This window comes from Protopterus annectens, chromosome 1.part1 (genome assembly GCF_019279795.1).
Source record: "Protopterus annectens isolate FY-2018-M chromosome 1.part1, PAN1.0, whole genome shotgun sequence".
NCBI lineage: Eukaryota > Metazoa > Chordata > Ceratodontiformes > Protopteridae > Protopterus > Protopterus annectens.
In genome coordinates, this window is record NC_056726.1 from 1,371,789,004 (window position 1) to 1,371,811,927 (window position 22,924).

The 22,924-nt window shown below is 36.4% G+C and overlaps 1 protein-coding gene across 1 annotated transcript in view; it reads left to right on the forward strand.

Moving 5' to 3' along the window:
- The window catches only part of DCC (DCC netrin 1 receptor), a 2,283,601-nt gene that overhangs the window by 433,205 nt on the left and 1,827,472 nt on the right, over positions 1–22,924 (forward strand). The window contains exon 3 of the mRNA XM_044089014.1: positions 11,337–11,621. Coding sequence (XP_043944949.1) covers positions 11,337–11,621 — 285 coding nt within the window. The remainder of the gene's footprint in view (positions 1–11,336; positions 11,622–22,924) is intronic.

A 22,924-nucleotide genomic window follows, 5' to 3' on the forward strand; every position in this document is an offset into this window, starting at 1 on the left:
AAAAAAAAAAAAAGCAGTTACTCTGCTTGGGTGTGGAAAACAAATAATCATTGAAAAAACTTTTAATATTGGCACAAGAAAACTGAGGTTATTGTATGTGCAGAAAGTTATTTATAAGACTCAAATTCTTATTTGTGCAATAGGGACTTGTCATCCTGCTTTTTAGACAGATTTTACAAATGGTCTTCTATTTTTAACTTCCACTATATATGCATATATATATATCAGTGTTACATAATTGAGATAAAAGCAATAATAACAGTAAGCGAGGAAAGAAACACAATGATTTTATAACAAGCACCTAAACAAATGTGAAATGTACAGGAAAGATGCAAGTATGGCTGGGAGAGAGAACAGTGGGACATGAATACATATGCATCACACACTCCAACATAGTAGGTATTTAATTCAGAGATTTGGTGAGAACCATTGTGAGCATTATGTGTTATGCCAAAGCAGATTCTGAGTCACCCAGGGGATGGACTGGGGAGAAACATTTCATAACAAGGTAAAAATGATACAGGCTCTGTACCAATGCAGTATACTGAAAGAAAGTGAGTACTTTCATGTGTTAACACTGAGGACAGGAAGAAGACAAAGCTTTTATATATCTAAGGTAAATCAGTAGAGTTCAAGTGGGCCACTCATTTCAGAAAGAATATAGGAGAGCAATGATTATACTTTGTAGAGATGCAGCTCATGATAAAATGATTTAATAGTTTTGTTGACCTACCGCCTATCTTAGAGTCACAGAAATGCTGTAAGAGCTCCTTATTCTCCATTTAATTCCACTGCTCTATATTGTGAAGGGATTTGATCTAAATCTGCCTTCTGAGAAATGAACTTTTAAACCTGATCTTGTCTCACTGACCTTCACTGTATTCAGTTTGTCCTAACATAACCATGTATATATCATTAGGTCAGTGTAGGATGTATACTGAGATTTATGTAAATTATTTCACACTGGTATAATAAAAACTGTGTGACATCAAAGAGTTTCACTGTAACAAGGAAAGTAAATCTTTGTTTCACAAGTACAACAGCTTTTATTACTTTGATGACATAAAGCTTTTATTTTCATTTATGCAGTAAGTTATGTTATATTTATTACCAATCTAGCTTTGTGGTCTGTAATGTTATGACATACTAGCATGAACCTAAGTCTGATTTTTTTCTCTAAACTCTCGTCTGCTGTTCACTCAGCATATTATTTTTGTATATACTTTTCATATAACTTCTGTTACTGTAAATATGTGCAATGATATAACTATGTAATTTTTCTTGCTTTTTGAATGTATAATTATGTAATATTCTTGTTTTTTGAATGTATGTATGATGTCTTGTTTTTTTTTTTCTGGAGCTTTTCTACTCAGTTCTCCAATAAAAATGGTCCTTTGGCTTAGCTGGACTAACCGGGTTAACAAATGACAAATACATTTAAATAATTAAACAAAATACTTGTTTATGTTTAGGTCAATGAAGACTTTCTGAAACGAGGATGGTTTCAGTATAAGCTGTTTAAACCTAACATATTTTGCAGAAGTTGTAGGTAGGACAGCTGACACAGACAGAAGGAGCTCTGACTGCACCCAATTTTACTGGGATTTGATTATCAAAAACCAAGTCATGTAGAACTCAGTGTGGGTTTATGCACTGAGCGCTATTTTCACCAACTCACATATCTAGGGTTTAGTTAAGTTTATTGCTTAAGGCTTCAAATCCTCAGGTGAGACTGGTGCCTGTAGACCCATAACATATATATTATGTTTGTATGTTATGTATTGGGTTGGAGAGTGTTCAGTGCAAAAAAGTCTTTATAGCCATTATAGAATGGTGCCCTAGCTGTTTGCCCCACTCGTTCTGCTCACTATTGAAATGCACAAAGATTTCTGTGCTTATGGGGCACTGATTAGTTAGGAAGAAAGTCAGACAGATGTCCAGTAGACTGAACCTGAAGACCAATGATAGCTCTGCAGCACAACAGATGGCATGTGGTGTGGAGAAAGGAGCAAAAAGGAAGTAAAGCAATGTTATAGTTTATATATAAACTACTTACTTTACATTTGGCAGTATGTTTCCAAAGTGGACTTCAAATTACAACATCAAACACAACTGCAGTATTAAGAGTCATTCTTGCCTTTTTTATTCCTTTGTTTGTGTTACAGGTATCTTTTGTGGGCCCTTAATGAGCCAGTTAAACTTGCTCTCAGCTGTTCAATATAGGGTTATCAACTCTGCTTGTAGTTTCTTGTTCTCACACATTCACCTTACTTCTGCGTTTTGTTTCTCTACCATATTTATAGTTTTACATTGGTAATGTGACTCAATTTCAAAATACAAAGCCATTTTCAGTTACATCTTGGCTTTGAAATGCTTTTAAACGTGTTTAACTTTTTTATTTATCATATAATATGATATTACCAGTGCTTATATGTGTAGTGCTTTTATGCATTTGTTATGCCTGTATTGTTTTCCTTACTTTCTAAGTTCACATATGTTCATTAGTCTTTTGCTTAATACCCTTTCTTTCTTTTGCAACAATGAAAGACTTGAATGCATTAATTAGCATATAAGAGACAGCCTAGAGAGAATGTGTGCGTATTTGTTAATGCAGTCTTTGCTTCTTTAATTAGCATTTAAATGGGTAGAATAGCTTGCATGAAATTAAAGATTTCAGCCAAAGGATGAGACCTTATCCAGAGCTTCTAAGACCTGTGTTCACAGTAATATTATACAAAGTCAGAAATGGTAAAATGATATGGTAAGGTTAATAGCAACACATAGAAGAGAATTAAAGTTCTAGATAGAGAACAAAGACTGAAAAGGCAAGGCTTTCAAACTCCGCTAATTTTCCCACAGAATGTAATTTATTCTTATATCTCCGAGCGGACAGGTGATCCGCTGTGGCGACCCCTAACCGGAAAAAGCCGAAAGAAGAAGATCTCCAATACTCTGTAACTATGTTTCATGTTTTTCCTTCCTGACTTAATCAGAATAAACTAGATCCTTTGAAAATCAGCATTTTATTTGGCAATCTAAAATTGTTCAGTTCTTGTAGCCAGCTGAATTCAACAGACAATAATAAGCTTGTGCATAGCACAGTAAGATACAGAAAAGTTTGCTCGTGTTTAAATGAATTAGTCTCACTAATCTGAATTTAGATTTCCTGAGTGGTAATAGCTAGAATATCAGCAATGATATAGGTTTGGTATGAAAATATATTTTCAGAGGAAACCCATGGCAATATTTATGAAACTAGGGGAAATTTGGCCAGGATACCAAGGAAAGTCCCCCACCAAATAAGGGGAGCTGCTGTTGTACTTATTTATTTATTTTGCATTTGTTTACTGGGAAAGTGTGACTAGGTTAATAGCCCATTTTCAGTGGAGGCCCGGGAGAAAAGCTTCAAAAAGAAAAGACAATGTAATAGGCTCTGACAGTATAAACATTAGGTAAGCATAATAATTTGCATGCATAGTTATACACCGAGTTTAAAAGGGAAACAATAAAGAGCAAAATACTGTACATGATTATACATAGGTTTGAATAGCATCATAAGTTGTTTCCATCATTAGTTCTTTGCTTCAGTGGATTAATAGTGAAATTGACTATTAAAAATAGCGGTACATTTAAATGCAGTACAATTAATATATGATTTCAAAATGGTAGATCCAAGAAAGGAATACATTCCTCTAGGACGTGGAATCTGTCATGATGTCAGGGTCCTCTGGGATGAGAAGAATACTGTAGCTGTTTTGATCCTACCAGAGGAGACCTTATCACTAAATGAGTTTATGACAATCGATAATTTGTATGCAGTCATCCTGATGCCAGAAATTACAAACTCTTACTTGGTCACTGACTTTGGACTTTGCTAAGATCTTCTGCAGTGTGCCTCTAGATTCATAGCAACAGACTGGAGTGACGTTCACCCTAAAAATCAAAGGGAGAAGAACATTAATAGGCAGAAATAAAGGCAGACAGTTGACTTTCAAGTCCACTGGAAATGTTTAGGTGGGAGAACACCAGCTCTGTAGAGGCACTTATGCCTACTACTGTTGATGCCTCTGACATCATCCCTTGGGAAACCATCAAGGCAGAGGCTGCTAACATGTCCTATTTGGCTGAAGATCAGACCTTGTATTCCTCATCACATTATGGCTTCCCAGCATCTGCCTCAGAACACCGTGTTGTTACTAAACAACAGAAGGGTGGAATCCTCACTGTTAAGGCACATACCTCTTCCTTAGCATTAAAGTTGTAATGCAGCCCCCCCCCCCCCAACTTTGGATCATTCAATCTCTCTGTGACTGTCCTAAGTTGCTTTTTTTATCCAGTCAGTTATTTCTAGGTGGGCCTCTCCCCTATGATCCCAGAAAGACTCTTTCAAAGGATTGGGACGAGTTGGCTTAGGGATTTTGTCCAATTATTTGTAGCTTGCAGCCAGATTCAGAGCAGTATTCTGTAAGGAAAATTAGATCACTAGATTGGCTTGAGAAAAAGTGTACACCTCAGCAACCCTGACCTTCATATCCCTGAAAGTTCAGTCAGCTGTCAAGAGCATATTGTCAAGCAACAAGATGGTCATGGAGGAGTGCAATGTAGAACTTTGAAGGCAAATGTGACTGGCCAAACCCAGACTGTTTTGCAATTAGGAAGACATGTGGTAAGATGGGTATAAAGCAGTTGTTGCAACAGCAAAAACTGCCACAAACAGGGTTCGGCATCTGAAGACATTCTTGTCTCAACTCATTTTAATATCCTTTAGATAATGAGTGACTCTTCGGACCCCCATCTAACAATATCGATGATAAAGAAAAAACTTGTAGTTGGTGAAGTATGTTTCATCATTCTCATCCTAAATACAACATAAGTTGTCATCAAAACAAGGACTTTTTTTTTTTTTACTGGTGACACAGAAAAGGTAAAGTGACAAGGTGCAAAAAAGGCTGTACAGTAAAGGAAATGTCAACATGACTGGAGAGAGAGAGAGAGAGAGAGAGAGAGAGAGAGAAGGGTTGACAGTACCAACCTACCCCTCCTACCATACTGGCCCTCCTCCAGCCTCTGCTCCATTTCTTTGTTGCCCCAACGTAGGGGGCTGTTTGGCCTTCTTTTACCAGATCTGGTCCAAGCCTATCTTTGGAGCAGTGGGTACTTCAAACTGTCTATACAGGTGATGGACTTCATTTTGCATCTAAACCAAAACCATCATATACTGAAAGACCAGGAACATTTACACATCACTCATTTCTATGTAATTCCATACCTCCTAGGAAATATCCCATCTCCCATAGTTTGCTATGCTTCTATGTAAGTATATATCTGCAATTATACAATGACTGCCGATTAGTATTCCAAAATGTGCATGCTGATTAGCCAGCCCAACCAGCGTGCCCGTTGTAAGTCTGACTTATACTAATGGAAAAAGGTCCGGTCGCCCGGACGTTTTCCATTAGTATAAGTCTTGATTTTATTTGTTTTTGTTAGGTAGCAACGGAGAACGGAAGATCTCCGTTGCTGTAATCTCACTATGTTATATGTTTAACATAGTGAAATATCTTTAAAAAAAAGCAACAGAGATCTTCCTTTCTCCGTTGCTTTTTTTTAAAGATATCTTTGTATGTTAAACTCGTTTAACATAGCGAGACAGCTTTAGAAAAGCAATGGAGATCTTCCTTTCTCTGTTGCTTCCTCAACATAGCTCTGATGTACTGCGTTAGCATATGCATGGGCAGTACGTCAGAAAAAGCCCCAGGATAGTAGAAAACCATGGAAGGGTACCACACAGGTATTGTACAAAGGCATTATTTAAGAAAAGTAAGTTTTTTTTCTTAAATAATGTCATTGTATAATAGCAATAACCCATGTCTGTGTGTGGGTAATGCTAGATTTACCCATGGTTGTCTTTGTTTGGCCACTCTGGCTTCACCTTCATTACCAAACCACACCAACCATGGGCAAATCTAGCATTACCCATACCCAGACGTGGATTATTGTTTAAATATTTGATTATAAATCATCTCTGTAAAATTTATATATGTTTGATATGCTTATACATGCTTATCTTCCATGTAAAAATGTATGCATATATTTTTACTTCTGGTTTTATTCTGTATTTTGTCTTTCTGACTTTTTCTTTCGTTTGTCTCTGTATTTAATTATGCAAAATATATGTTTACTGGAGCATTTCTCCCCAGGGCCTCCGCTGGAAATGTGTTTCTTACCCAACCAGACTTTCCCAATAACCAAATGTCAAATAAATAAAACAATGTTATAGGATTTATAAATAACAAAGATGAACTCGGTGTTTTTCTTCTGATATTGGGATGCAAAGACTGCCAAGTTTGCTTGAATTCAGTATTCTTCCTTGGAACCGCTGACTATCTCACAGAATTCCCAAGGTCACATAGACTTGCTAGTGCAGATTGCAAGGACACTTGATATAGAATTACAGACAAGAAAAAAGCTATGTCTGGAACAAAGCAAATTTCTTTTGTACTTCTGGCTGATTCATAATGCCAAATTTTTCATGGACTTTTAGAAGTTTGTTACAAATTCCGGATCAAAGTCATTTCATCAATAGATATACTAGTCCCATCAAGTGAGAACATTACTACACTTTCATAATGAATCTATTTATGATTTAAACCTGGAAAATGAAAATGTAGTTAAACGGGTATTTACAGTGCTGGAAGAAAGAAAATACAGGAGCACTTCAGCAAATGTATGCTTTATAATTTGTTATTTACACTTTTACAGAGGATGCAACATGCAGATATTTACTAACAAATGTTTATTTGGAGCAAAATGATATAATTTCCAAAGCTGGTAATATCTGTGTTGTTCTTTCTGAAGGTGCTCATTTACAAGACAGACTTGGGCTTTGGCCATGGCTTTGATAAAGTTTGATATATTTATTTGATAAAAATGGCAAGCTTAAGCATATTTAGAATTCAGTTATTTATAAAAATAGAAGATGTGTTCTTAGGTATGTAGGATAATTTAAACAACTGTTTTGACTATAGGCACCAGGGGTGTGTAAAACTGAATTATTCACAGGGTCACCATTTTGAATCTGAACAAACTGAGCATCCAAAGGACTCATCATCTCTAAACACCTTACAACAGCTGGATCATCACTAAACACCTTACAGCAGCTGGATTATCATGAAATACCTTACAACAGGTGGATCATCACTAAACACCTTACAACAGGTGCATCATCACTAAACACCTTACAACTGCTGGATCATCACTAATCACCTTACAACAGGTGGATCATCACTAAACACCTTACAACAGGTGGATTTGCGGAGCATTTCTGGGTAGTTTGCACCAAACATTATGCAACTGAAAAGAAGGAGTGTTTGCAAGTGGTCACAAGTAAAAATGATGATGTTCAGGGCCACAGAAATTAATCTTTACCATATAAAATGCTGCATTAAAGACCACAATTTAAGGCAATACCTCTTAATTTTCAGTGTTAAAAGAATAAGAAAAGTGAGTGAAGAAAAGGAAAGGTATATTCAAGAAGTAACATAAATAAGAGAAAAAGTTAGAAGAAAATGAAAAAAAAGAGCCCAAAGGGGGTAAATATAAGTTCTTTGTTTAATTATAAATAACATAAATGTTGTATTACATACATGGTCAGTGGTGGAATGTTTGAAACATGTAAATAATGATAAATGTAAGGATAGTGAGAAGTTATGGCTGAGTCTTACTTTCAGATCAAGGTCTTTTGGAGGGAGGTGTGGGGGTTGAAGCTCCCCACATAAATTGGTTATATGTTGTCTTCTGGAAGACTTTTTTCATTACAATTGTAAGTATCCATCTATATGCTTTAAAATATTTACAATATGTGGGGGCTATGCCCAGCACACCCCCCAATGTGGGAGGCTGTGCCCCCCACCCCACCTTTACTTTATATATTAACTCCAGGATCACACAACAGTGGGGAAAAGGCCATGTATACCTTTCAACAAAATGAGTTTCAGTGAAATGGGTTTTCAGTGAAGTGAGCTTTCAGTGAATTGGGTTTTCAGTGAAGTGAGCTTCCAGTGAATTGGGTTTTCAGTGAAGTGAGCTTTCAGTGAGTTGGGTTTTCAGTGAAGTGAGCTTTCAATGAATATGTGCCAATAAATTAAGCTTCAATGAAATGAGTTTTCAATGAAATGATATAGATCCGGATGGAAAGTGTGGAAAGCATTTCTTACATCTTTTATGAAGAACACTACTTTTATTACCATTATTAGCTCTTCTGAGTTAGAATCTATATTTTGTTGGAGTCTGTTTGTTGCCAGAAGAACCAGATAAGACCTGCGCTTGATTTTATTTGTTTATTTATTTATTTGTTTATTTATGAATAGCAGAAAGTTAATTAAACCCAATAAAAAAGAGTACTTTATATAGATAAGAAGAGAAAGGGTATTTTAGATTATGTCACCCATTGTTTTCTTTGTGCATGCGTGTGTGTGTGTGCATGTGTGTGTGCGTGTGCGTGCGTGCGTGTGTGTGTGTGTGTGTGTGTGTGTGTGTGTGTGTGTGTGTGTGTGTGTATGTGTGTGTGTGTGTGTGTGTGTGTGTGTGTGTGTGTGTGGGTGTGTGTGTGTGTGTGTGTGTGTGTGTGTGTGTGTGTGTGTGTGTGTGTGTGTGTGTGTGTGTGTGTGTGTGTGTGTGTGTGTGTGTGTGTGTGTGTGTGTGTGTGTGAGAGAGACTGTGTGTGCTTATTTTTATTTTTGTTATCGTTTGAAGAAGCACAAGGGTTTCGGTTGGTTAAGGTATGCTTCAGAAATCCACATACAAACTTTTGTGGAGCTCTGGAAAAATAACAGTAAAATGAAAGTCCTGGGTAATGTTGAGAAAAACTCCCCATTTCCCTGATGGGAGGATTTGGAACTCTCAACCAACTTCAAAGTACACAACCATTTAATATGTTCAAAACCTTGACTGATGTAGTTCATCACTCCAACAGTAATCACTTAAGCATACAGTTACAACCTCAGCTTGAGTTAGAGTTAATGGCAGAATGTTTGGTCTTAATAACTGCTTCAATGGAGGAAAGCAGACAGAAAAACAAATTGAAAGAATCAGAAACTATGACAATTATTTGCAATATAAGAAAGTAAATATTGTCAGTAGACTCTAGCAGAATTTCTGGGTTGAGCCTAGAAACTGCCAATTAAGATGTTCAGTAAGATCAGTGTTCTACTACTTCAACAAATAAAAACAAAATTAAATGAAATTAACCCAATTTTTCAGTCCTTATTTATGGCATGTAATGAGACTTATTTTAAATCAAAATCAGGAATTACTGGTGGAGAATAATGTTTAAGACCTAGAAGTGAAATTTGACTACCAATATTTTCTACAGTGGCTGGCTCATAGCAAGCTAGTGGAATAATCTATGAAGAAGACGTAACACTTTATAAAGGAAAGTGGATGCTTTGATCTTTTGTTACCCAGCCTGATTTAAGTTTTTTTGCAGTTGAATGAATGAAAGCTTATAAGAAAAGACTTAAAGTTTGATTTGAAGATTTATCTGAGAATTTCACTGCATAGGTTTATGTGAGGGGCATGGGGTGCAATGTGAGAGAAAGATACTGTATTGCATCATATTGTAAGAAGAATGTGACTGCGATGGTATAAATATGGCCTGTATAAGGGAGACCAGAAAACTCTTTACATTATTAATGAAATAACAGTTTATGTCTACAAGCTTTTAATAGAACGATCATAAGCTGTTGTGTATTTTTTTCCAATATTTGTTTAAATAAAATGCCCATTACTATCTATTATTGTATGACAAATGACACATAATCTTTAAAATGCACCTAAGCTACTATCAACTCATGCAAATGAGAGCTTGGTTTAAGAGATCATTGGAAAAGTAGCATGTGAGAATTACAGCAGACATTAATGCTCCATTACCCTGACAGTACTGAAAACTGAACCATGTACCTGATATGGAGATAGACAGTAGAGGGCAGACCTTTCTCAATTTCCAGGCATCAAAAGCAAGTACACCATCTGCATAATCATTTATGATTCCTTCCTTTGAACTGGACACTGTTTGCTCGTGATCAGAGCTTAAAATCATGTACTTTAATGGAACAGAGAGGTGTTGAGTAATTACAACATTTATAGCCATGGGAAGGGGTTTTCACGATCCCTTGAGAGTCTAATTACTGCTTACTAACTCAGTATCGCTGTCTCAGTTTCTTTTAACTATTATATTGTCAATTGCCTGGATTTTAGATATTGTGGTTGATATCCTGTCTGATGAATTTATAGTAAAAAGTCTCTTTAAAAGATTTAAAGGGGTTATCATCTATGAGTTCAAGGTGACTCTGCTTTGTTTTTCTAAGAATATATCCTATCCCTACCCTCCTTTTTGATACCCTACTGCTGTCTTACTATTATCTTTATTTGGTAGCTTGTAGACTAAATTACACCTATATACAAGTCTAAATGCACATGATTTATAAGGTTCCTTATTTGTTATTTCTAACAGTTTCTGCATGTACTGTCAAACATATGTATTCTGCTGAGTTATCCGTATGTGTATATAATATGCTGTCAATACTGGATGTACATATTTATCGTCTATATCTAATTGTATACTTTACTTTTATGTGTATTGTATATCATACCTCTCAACTGTACAGATTTGTGCAGAATGCCCAGATTTTTGCCTCATATTTTTCATCTGTTTCTCATAAAATTGTGTTTTTCTGGCAATGCATTGAGGGTTCAAGTCAGAAAATAATGAGACATTTGGGTTTCAGACTTCATACCCTTCAGAAAAGTCATGCTAATGCAAATTGTGTTATTTTATCAACTTTCTAAGTCTGTAAGAGCAGCATTTAAAAAGTTGCCCTATTTTTTGCCTTTGTCCCCCTATTATTTGTGGCTTTGTCCAGATTTCTTGCTCTAAGAGGTTGAGAGGTATGTTTTATATATAAATATATAACATTTGTTCTGGTGGACCTTTTCTTCCCGGGCCTCCACTGAAAAAGGACTTGTGTCCAGTCGGACTTTCCCGGTAGCTAAATGTAAAATAAAACAAATAAATAAATAAATAAAATATATAGTACACACTCATATTTATATGACAGTAAATGTACAGTGGATGTTTATAATCAGTTTCTGTGATGATTGCACTTGGCTTTGAAAATTTTATATCAACCCACATTCTATTTTTACTTATTTCTAAAAGAAATCAAATGAAGTAAGATAATACACTGAAAATTCTTTGGTAAAATGAAAACAAAGTTTGTAAAATTGGCACATATAAAAGAATCTGTTAATGTGAAGATTTCTTTGTTTCCACATAGGTCCTTTAAGGTTCCTGTCTCAGACAGATGCTACCAGTGCCTTTTCTGGGGATACTGTGATACTAAAATGTGATGTAACTGGAGAACCCATTCCAACCATCCACTGGCAAAAGAACCAGGAGGACCTGAAACTAAGTTCTACAGATGCAAGGGTCATTGCATTACCATCTGGAGCCTTACAAATAAATAAAGCCCAACCAAGTGACTCTGGAATTTATAGATGTGTAGCAAAACTTCTTGGCAGTATAAAAGTTGGGAATGACGCAGAAATTAAAGTTCTTCCAGGTAAGATTTTTTTTCATAAATAACTACCAATGCACACGTCAGAGATAGAATTGTACAATGCGTACTTGTAGATAGGTATATTCGGCTATTAGTGTGGCTCTACCTGACATTCCATGTGCCTATTTTTCCTTCACCTCTCTTTACTATTCTTCTGATCTTATTCTTCTTTTATTTCAGTTTCAGTCAGTTTACTTATTCTGTTATGCATATTTATATATATATTTTCATTCAGAATGCCTGGCTATATAGGTAGACCAATTTCCTCATATACTTTGCATGGTGTAAGAAAATGCTTTACTGCTGTGCTTCCTATTTAAATTACTGCACAGCTAATGCCTGCTCCTCACTTCTCTGGTCATTCACCCATTTCCAGATAACTCATTACTTTGCTTATCATTGTTATTAAGTCAGTTTACACTTGCATTCATTGGCACATACTGTTTCATTTAAGGTATTATTTTATTGTACGTAATACAGTTTGGATTTAAATTGACTTTCTAATATTTTTTAAATGTAATAGATTGATTTATTACTGTAAATAATATATTGTGCCACTGTGCTTTATTATTCCCACAGAATGAATCTTAAAAGAAAATGTTTCAAGTTTAGCATCCTTGCTTTTTCTAGATATTTTCACATAGTAGATAATGCTTAAGTCAAATTAGACACCTACATTAAAAGTTTACCTCATGGCCTACTTAAAATGTCAACTTTAATTCTATTTTTATGTGCAAAGTTAGAGAATTGAAAATATATTGCAGAATAAAACAGTTGGGAAAGCAGGTCATGTGGTTCAGTATCTGTAATTGCAGACCCCTCCGTACAGCCTTACTTTTATATACAAACCATAATACTATCCACTAACTTCAGTACTACATATGCCCCTTACAAAACACTCTTTCCCAATGAGTCCTGCCAAAACAAGATACTCACACAAACGAGAAACATTTGGTACACAAAATAACACTGCATCTACTTTTCCCTAACCCATACTCTAACCCTAATCCACCAACACTTGCTCATACATAAACACCCTGAATACCAAAACATTTGATATAACTTTTTTATTTTAGCACTGTACTTTCTTACACTTCTACCTTCTGATGCTACACTTTAGAATGTTGGTAGATTGCGTTTGATCTTTTGACTGGGACCTTATATGTATATGCATACATATACATACATACATATATAAATAAAAAAGAGAAAACTAGTTTGCGGGAATGACTTATTCTAGATGCTGGCATATAAATTACTAAAATAGGCTTTTGCCACAAAATCTTATGTAAGATCTCTGTCAAAGATAACTTTGCATTCTTATTAAAAATAAGAAATTCAAGCTGGAATTATTTGTTTAAACCACGGTTTATTAAATTAAAACACGAGATGAGCACTTTTACCCTTGTCAGAGCTTTGCAATGTTCAGCTTGTAAACACCTGCATGACCTGTGATAATTTTAATTGTGATTGCAATTTTGGCTCAGGCTGTGACAGAAAATGGTCTTTAGAGCAGTTTACCTACCTGGTGTAACAATTCAGATTTATAAAAAAATAGATGCTTATCTTTATAAATAAATAAATGATATGGCATATAGTTCAAGTAGCTAATGCTACACAAATTTGTGCTCTTGGTACAATGGAGCTCATGTCTGCTAATGATTTAGAAAAGTAATGTCTCAGCCTAACCTTCAGACTCTCACCCTCCTTTTGGAAATCTATACTGGAACAGAGGATTATAAGTAGGTCGCCAGTCATAACCAGCTTCCTAAGTGTTCGGGACACGAATGCCAAGAAATTTACCTCTCAAGAGAAGCTTCAGAGGTAAATCTTGGCATCTATGTCAAGAACACATAATAAAGGGTTATAATTGGAGACCCGATCATAATTCTTTTGTACTGAATAGTGCTTTGTCTGCTCCATGTTCTACTAGTTACAGAAAGAAAAAGTGCTAAGTGATTTGCTGTCTTTCAAAGCCATAAAGTACTTAGTAAGGACTGTCAGAAAGGTAGTAACACACTCCCTTATGTTAGGCAAAGTCAGAGAAACATCACTGGCACAGATAGCAGGCAGAAGCAAATTTGTTTTTTTTTATTCTGCCACTGTCACTTGCTGGTCAGCGCTGTCAAATTTAACTGCCTAGGGAGATACTGACCTTAGCAAAAGAAGCAGGACATGATTAACATTTGTTAAGATCAGGTCTCACACTATAGAGGGCTTTAACTGAATTGTCTTTTTCTAGATACTGAACCACAGTCGTTGCACTCCATGCACTACAACCTGTTTCATCTCCATCTTATCCCATAATACCCTGCTTTGTCTGTCTCCACTAAAAAAGCAATGGTGGGACATTGCTTCTACACTACCAGTGATTTACTTCATTATGTCAGTAAATACATCAGGGCTGCCTTAAGTATACGAAAACTAGGGTACCTTTACTTATATGTATAATAATGTAATGCAATGTAATATAAGACTTAACTATGCATGTTTACAATTTCCCTTATTATAACATAGGCAATCTCCTATTATTTGTGCTACAGCCATACTGGGGACCACACAAGATGACATTTTGTGTTTTGCTCTGGACCATTGTAATTGTTCCACTTCACAAAGGAAGAAACTCTACTGAGCTAGCTAACTACCATCCTATTACTATCCTACCCATCTGTCTAAAAAAAAAAAATACTAGGGAGACTAGTTCACACACAACTCATGCATTACCTGAAAACACATAACCTATTATCCCATACACAGCATGGCTTCTGCCCACACCGTAGCACTACTACTGCCCGGTTATCTTTCACCAGCACAATTCATCATCATAGAAACAATCACAAATATATATCCTCTATTTTCCTAGACCTATCAAATGCCTTTGATATGGTTTCACACAACAAACTCCTAGCCACCCTCTCGGCACTAAACGTTTCCCAATCTACTCTTGCTTGGTTCCAAGACTATCTGACTGGACGCCAGCAAGTAGTACATTGACAAGGTGATCTATCATCCCTTCTTTCTGTGAGGATAGGTGTTCCCAGGGTTCCATACTAGGTCCCCTACTATTCTCATTATTCACTAACAACCCCCATACCTCAGTCCCACATGCACCCCTTATTCAGTATGCTGATCACTCCACAGTATTATGTGCTGCCCCTTCTATACAAGAGCTACAGTCACTGACACAAAACTCCTTTCTAGCAGTCAAAACATGACTAACAAACTCCCACCTAATCCTGAACCCCAACAAAACAAAACTTATGCTATTCCATGCAGCTAAATTTACAACCTCCTCCCCCTCTTTCAACATTGAATCTGCAAACAAAACCATCATCACTCCCACTGCTCATACCAAGCTACTAGGAGTTAAAATAGACAATAACATGAGATTCGACATCCACATATCTCAAACCATAAAAAAAGTATACAAAAAAAAAATAGATACCCTGTATAGGAATAAACTTTACCTCACAGACAATACAAAAGCCACAGTAGCTCAAACACATTTGATCCTAACCCTGCTGTATACATCATCCATACTCACCAACCTTAGAAAAGCTGACCTTGCTAGACTTGAGACGTGCTATAACAAAATTGCTAGATTTGCAACCAACTCAAACTTTAGGTCATGTCACTATAAAGCACTCAGTCAGCTTAACTGGCTCAAGTTTCTTCAACTCCTGCTTTATAGCCAACTAACCATGGCCCATAAAATGCTCTATCCGAAAGAAAAGACACCTTCCCCTGCAAAACCTACTACAACCATACTACAGTACTAGAACTTTATGATCCAACAACAAATGTCCGATAAAAGTTTCCATTGCCAACAGTCTGGCTGCAGAATCCCTCTTCTCCAGCTCTATAGCTAAATCTGGAATACATTACCTCCTAACATAACATCTGCCACAACCTCAGCACATTTCAAAATTTGCTAAAAACTCATCTGTCCAAAAAATGGACATGTTCATGTATGGCCCCTGGCTAGACAGCTTGTTCCTAATGCATCTTCTATATTGACTCAATCTCATTATATGTACTTTCATATACAAATGATGTCTAATACAATGTTAATGTTGCCTGTATATAACACTGTGCATTTTTTCTACTGTTTTCAACTTTTTGTTCATATACTTGTACTTGAATCTTTCATAGCTATGCTTGATTATGTAGGTGGAGCTTTTCTCCCTGGGCCTATGCTGATAAAGGACTTGTGTCCAGTTGGACTTTCCTGGTAAACAAATGTAAAATAAATAAAATTGTTCTTAAGTGGCAAGAACTTGTTTCAGCACTGATTTTAAAAGATGTCATTCCCCCTTCTCTTCATCATCCATGGCAATCAGGACAGAGCACTTGTGCTGGTTTGACTTATCCATCAGGGTTTTGTAAAATTAATTTCTTGTTGTCTATCAGAGTATGTGGTTAAGAGACAGAGACAGAAAGAGAGATCCAAGTGTGTGACTGGGCCTGCATGCCTTGGGTCTTTTTTCTACCAGGCTGCATAACGGTTCCAGTCTGCAGGCTTTGTAAAATGAAACAGGACATTGTAGCTTGATCAAGGTATTTATCTATTTATTTATTTATTTAATGTTTGTTTACCGAGATAGTCCAATTGGGTGGGAGACCCATTTTCAGAAAAGGCCTGGGGGAAAAGCCCCACAAGTTAATTGTGAGGAGAAAAAACACTGCAGTTTATCAACCTGTTATTCAAAAAAAAATTCAGCTTTCCTGACAGTTTGAGTTCCCCTTCCTGCAGATTATATCTGATAAAAGTCCGTATGCTTTTGTTATGGAACTAGATCCTAAAGTCCATCTTGCCAGACCAAGTTGTTTGCCTTGGCATGTACTTACACAGCCACATTCTGCAAACTACATTTTTTTAAATTAAGCAACAACAGTGGACAACTACATGTTTAATACTACTGTCAAGCACTGCAGTTTGGAGCAGACTCTGTATTGCAGACGCTAGTTTACCAGCTGTGCTATGGCTGTAACTATACATTAGTAGTAATCTTAGTCTTTTGAATCTACTAATACACCCCCATTTTAATGGTCCAGCAAAGGTTCCTTTTAATCAATAAGCAAATTATTTAAAATAAGCCTTTTAGTAAATTAGCCTGGCATTCTGTGAGCAGTTTTTATGTAGCAGCTGTCTCTGGGAGGACTAATTTCTCATTTGAGATTTGCACCACTTTTGAAAGCAGTGTTATCCTAATTACACTGGGAAATCCACTATTTTCAAGTGTGAGAGGATAGAACTGTTTCTAGCAGATTTGTCTTGGACACACTTATTTTTTAATGTAATGTAATAATGTTTAATAGCGTCATATAAATGCATAAAATCTCTTTCCAGAAAGAATATTTTATACATGAATTTCTTCAGTCTGCTCAGTCTAACTGACACTGTTTTCACATCTATGTCCTCCTGTCCTGATTTGAAATACATTTCTTTTGTTAGTTTAATTTGTATACGGTATCCCTCATATTAGTTAATTGAAAATACAATTACAAGTAAACTGAATGAATGCATATATCTATCTATATATTTGTCTGTCTATATATATATATATATATATATATATATATATATATATATATATATAGAGAGAGAGAGAGTAAATCTGTAAGAGCATATACCAGAAAAAACACCATTTTAAAAATGCCTTTTGTCATTTTCTCAAGAGAATTTATTCACTGAGATGGTTAAGTACAGGATTATTTATTATGGACAGAATTAGTTGTATGGATCAAGACAGATGTAATGCGTACGGCATACCTCTCAACCTGGTAATATCAAAAATCTGGACAAAGGCCAATGAAAAATAGGTACAAATCTGTACATGAATTAACATAAAATTTGCGTACATAATTATGTAACCCCACCCACTCCAATTGAATTGTGAGATACCAAGTTTCAAACGCAAACTGAAGAACAGACAACCAAAATATGGCTCAGATTTCCCCTGAAGCCATTCCAATGTCACATTACTTGGCTATTTTGCCCCATTTACCATAAACACTATCATGTACATACTGCTTTACTTCTACAATGATTATTTGGATTTCATTTAAAACTTTTATTTTACAATTTATAGGACAAGCACTAATAGACATCTGCTAAACAAAGCAATACAGTCTCACAATGAAAATAGACTTAGCATTAAAACTTTGTTTTCCTTGAAACTCACATTCATTGAAACAGCATTGAAACCCACATTCAAAAGAAAATGCATCTGGCCAGTGGTGGATAAAGATTGCCTTTGGGCTGTTTTCAAATCATAGGTCCCTTGCACATGAAAGATACATGTGTTCTTTGATACAGCTTCCTGACTGTATTAATTATATTCCTTTTATAATACAGCACACTTGTTAGACTGCATTTTAAATTTATTGTTTTGAACATTTTCCAGTAAGCAGTGAAACAACATGCATGAACCAATAATGACAAAACTGCCCAATTCAGAACATTTTCATCATAAAAGTCTATTCAAACTTCTACAGTCCACCGGTATCAGTAAGTATGCATAATCTCTGCAGAAGTAAAAGTCATCTAAATAGTTCTACATTAAAGAGATCTGTAACTAATGAAGAGATTGCTGCTAGCAAAAAACTTTTAAATGTCATTGTTTCATCTACTAGTTAAGTGCCTGCTGCCCTTGAAGAATAAATTGCCTATGTTACATTAAAAAATGATAAGCTAGTAATATTTCAATAGGGAATTGATGGCAAACTGATAACAGGTTCATAGTTACTAGGTATCTCCGCCAATGGAGGACATTCTCAGTAGTGCAGCATCCACCGCCTTTAAAAGTACAACACAGTACAGTATCAGCTGTCCATCTACATACTGTGAGAGTAGAACCTATGCAGACTATTGCAACAAAAGCAAGTATCCTGTTGTGCTATTAACAATGCAAGTAGACTTTGCATAAGCAGCACTAAACTTGTCTTTGCCTAAAGAACTGTGCAGCACAAGAAATCAGGAAAAGCCACATGTATTGGGGGGAGGGGCAAAACTGGGGACACATTTTAAACGTTGCTTGTATAATCTTAGAAAGTTGCTGCAATAAAAAAAGTTACCATGTGTTTCTTGAAAGACAAGAAGACTGAAACTTAAATGGCTATCATTATTTAGTGAATTCAGTTCTCACTGATTTGCCAGAAAACCTCAAATTTTATTTTTATTTAACATTTTTTTACCAGAAAAGTCCACCTTGGAACAAAACCAATTTTCAGCAGAGGCTCCAGATACATGTCTTTATATCATAGGAGGAAACCAGAGCACCCAAAGAAAACTCACGCAAACACAGGGACATGTAGACTCCACACAGCAGACACTTCAGCCAGGAATCAAACCAGAGAACCTCAATTGCTTGCAGGGACCTGGAAATGCAGAGTTTAACACACACATCAAATGCTTGCATGGCCCTGGAAATGCAAAGTTTAGCACACACATCAAATGTTTGCACAGCCCTGGAAATGCAGAGTTTAACACACACGCACACACACATCAAATGCTTGCACGTCCCTGGAAATGCAGAGTTTAACACACATCAAATGCGTGCACATCCCTGGAAATGCAGAGTTTAACACACATCAAATGCTTGCACGGACCTGGAAATGCAGCGTTTAATGGCTAATTCAAACACACACTTCTGCAAATCAAATGCTCACACAGACCTGGTATTTGAATGAAGTGCAGAGTTTAAGACTCACTAGTAAAAAAAAGCAGAATGGACCTGGACCTGGAAATGGAGAATTTAACTGTTAATTCACAGGAACACGCACACACTTACACTAATCAAATGCTTGCATGGACCTGGAAATACAGAGTTTAATGGCTAATTCAAAGTAACACACACTTCTGCAAAGCAAATGCTCAGACAGATCTGGTATTAGAATGAAATGCAGAGTTTAACAGGTCATTCAAATATAAAATAACACGCGCCCTTCTGCAAATCAAATGCTTGCATGGACGGGACCTGGTACTTGAATGAAATGCAGAGGTTAACAGCTCACTAGTAAAAAAAAAGCAGAGTAGACCTGACACACACACACACACACACACACACACACACACACACACACACACACACACACACACACACACACACACTAGTAAAGGCAGAATGGACGAGTAAAAGCGGACCAGCAAAGTTCTGCAAATGCCTGGCACACAGTAGTAAAAGCGAACCTACAAAGTTCTGCAAATCAAATGCTCGCAGCAGAACGAATGGGACCTGGTAATTGAATGAAATGCAAACTTTAATGCATGCACTACTCACACAAATTCAAAGTAGTAAAAAAAGCCGAACAGACCTGGTAATTACACTTTTGTCCTCCTTCTTACCCATACACACACTAGTAAAAGCAGAACGGACCTGCAAATCAAATGCTTGCATGGATGGGACCTGATAATTGAATGAAATGCAGACTTTAATGGCTCAGGCTCACACAAATTCAAAGTAGTATAAAAAGCTGAACAGACCTGATAATTGAGTGTTTGTCCTCCTTCTTACCTGGAGCAACTGGGAAAATGCATGCATGGCTCGCACTCTACGTTGACTGGCCAGAAACAAGATACAGTGAATCCCTTGAGTCCTCAGCCTGGCTGGCAGGCTGTTCACGGAGCTGATCTCATTGTGCTTGCCTCTACATGTGATGACGTCAGCCCAAAAGCAGGAAAAAAAATTAAAAGGTGGGAAATTCAGAAATTATGGGGTGCCACTTGGAAATCGTGGCTCCCCATTATTTGGACCTCAAAATCCATAAAAAATGAGAAATCCGGTATGGTTGAGAGGTCTGGCATACGTGCATATTTTTGGTAAAGGGGAAGCTTGGAGGTTGGGGGTTACCTTCACCAAACAGTATTTCGAGAACTGTTTCTGAACATAGTTTGTGAGCAATCAAAATAATTTACAGGGCCTTTGTAGTTTATACTATTTACTGTAGTGATGAGTAAAAAGAAATAACAGAAATAAATATGTTGTTATGAGAAAAGTAATACCTGATTTTACTAGTACTTAATTGTTTTTTTTTTTTCATCAGCTGGTCATGTGGTATGTTGTACAATTTTATAGCTTTTCTCTAAGAAGCACATTGGTTATGTCATATAGTTTATTTGGACTCTTATTAGCCAAGGGTGATACAAAGTTTCTAGTGGGAACTAAAAAGACAGGAATGGCAGCCTGTTACCTCTACATGAATTCCATGAGGTAGGACCTCGGATATGAGGACACTTCAAAGTGTGTTATCCACTGTCTCATCCTATTTGACCCTCCCTATTAGTGCACTTATGATATAAACATTTTCTCCAATAACTCTTTGTCATCATAAATCAAACAGGATGCTAAGCTCAAGATTTAATTCATGAGTATTGTTCATATGCCTAGTGCTTCGAATGGCTGCTTAATTGCCAGTTGTTTTGTTTGTATCAAACTTGGTAAAATTATAGCAGAATGTAATTAATAGCAGGTGTATGCCACAGTTTATTTCCTTATTTAAGCAAAAAAGAATGATAGTTTCTGTTTATTTTTATTAGAATTTTATTCCTGGAGTATATCAGTATTGGGGCATCCTTGGATTTAATATATATTGTCTCATTCATACTTTCAGTTCTGTTGTTCAAATGATTGCAGTTATGATCCCCATAATTTCAACAGGCACCCCTGTTTAAGTTATTTCTTGTAACTTTTATTTTTTTCAATGTACAATCATATGTAGAGTGTATGTATGTAAGGACAGCAGTGGTGGCTTGGGTTTCCAAATTGAGTGGGGGGGGGGGGTGCAGGAAGCAAGTGAATGGATTGTGTTGTATTATGACAGGTTAGTCATCATTACCTGTGATCAAACAACAGAGGGTATCAGTCACTTTCATCCACAAACTACCTCAGTATCCACTCATGATAGCCACTTTATGGACTATATACATCTCAGATGTCTAAGTGCAATCAAGAAGGCCAGTCATAGATTAAATACATCCCTAGATATAGGAGTCCTTTCAATCCCTGTTACACACTGGTCCTTACTGCACCTCTCCAGTGCCACTCACCTGTTTTGTCCCTGTTCTGAACCCACACCAACCACATGGGATACTTCTTTTGTTTGTATGTTTGTTTGTTTGTTTTTTTTTTATCATTTTACATTTTAAAACACCACAAATGGCCAGGACTCCACAGTAAAAAAGTGTACAGGAACGCTATTAGACCTCCCAATTATCATAGTATTCTAGGTGCAGTTTTGAGCTTTTTTACAACTTTTTGGTCAATGATGACCTGAACAAAATCATGAGTAAAGAAAGAAATTCAGTCTGATTTTTTTTTCATTTGTTAAAGGAAAACCATGGTGTGTTTTAAGCTAAATGTTCAAAGCTAACAGAACAGTAGGACCCAATATGCTGAAATGATAAATGCTTGCAAAAAATGTATAAATCCTGTCTAAAAACAGTGCCCACCTTCCTACCCCTCCAAAAAGATAGTAACCTTCTGTGTACCCCACTTGTGTTAGAATGTGATGAAAAATGGACACAACATACATTATACATCTAAGAATACCACTCATCCACTTAGCATAAGAATTCTGGACAAAGCCAAAAATAATATTGGGGGGGGGGTGCACTTAACCAGGATCAGATTTTAACTATTTCCCCAATAAACTTAGAAAGCATGATTAGCTTTGCGTTGTCATGCATTTTATGAAAAATATGAACTTTTAAACACAAATATCTTATATTTAGTGTCTTTAATCTTTACTGATTTGTCAAACAATCACAAATTTTATGGGGAGCAAATCAAAAACATAAGGCAAAAAATCTGAATATTCTACAAAAATATAGACAGTTGAGAGGTATGCATCTGAAGGGGTTCATAGGTTCATAGATAGGTACTAGGCTATTGGCCCTAGGGCCTATATAAGCATAGCCAAAAAGGTATCCTGGCTTTTGCCACCCAAGAAAATTATTTTCCTGTGCGCCTGTCGAGTAGAGCCATAGAGGTGATCCCCGGGGTGAATTTCCTATTTCCCATCCAATCATCAAGATTTTTCTTGAAGAATGCTAATGAGGAGCTTTGTTTGATATAAATAGGTAGTTTGATATAAATAGGTAGTTTGTTCAAGAGTATGGGAAGTCTCTGGGACAGGAATCTGTCCCTCCAGCATGTTCTGTTTATTGTGGTGACAAGGTTTAGGTCCCTAGAGCATGTAGCTCGGAGGGATTGGGATTTCTTTAAGTGGAGCATGTCCAACAGCTCTGGGTTTGACATAGCTTTATATGTTAGGCAGAGATCACCTCTGAGTAGGCGATATGCGAC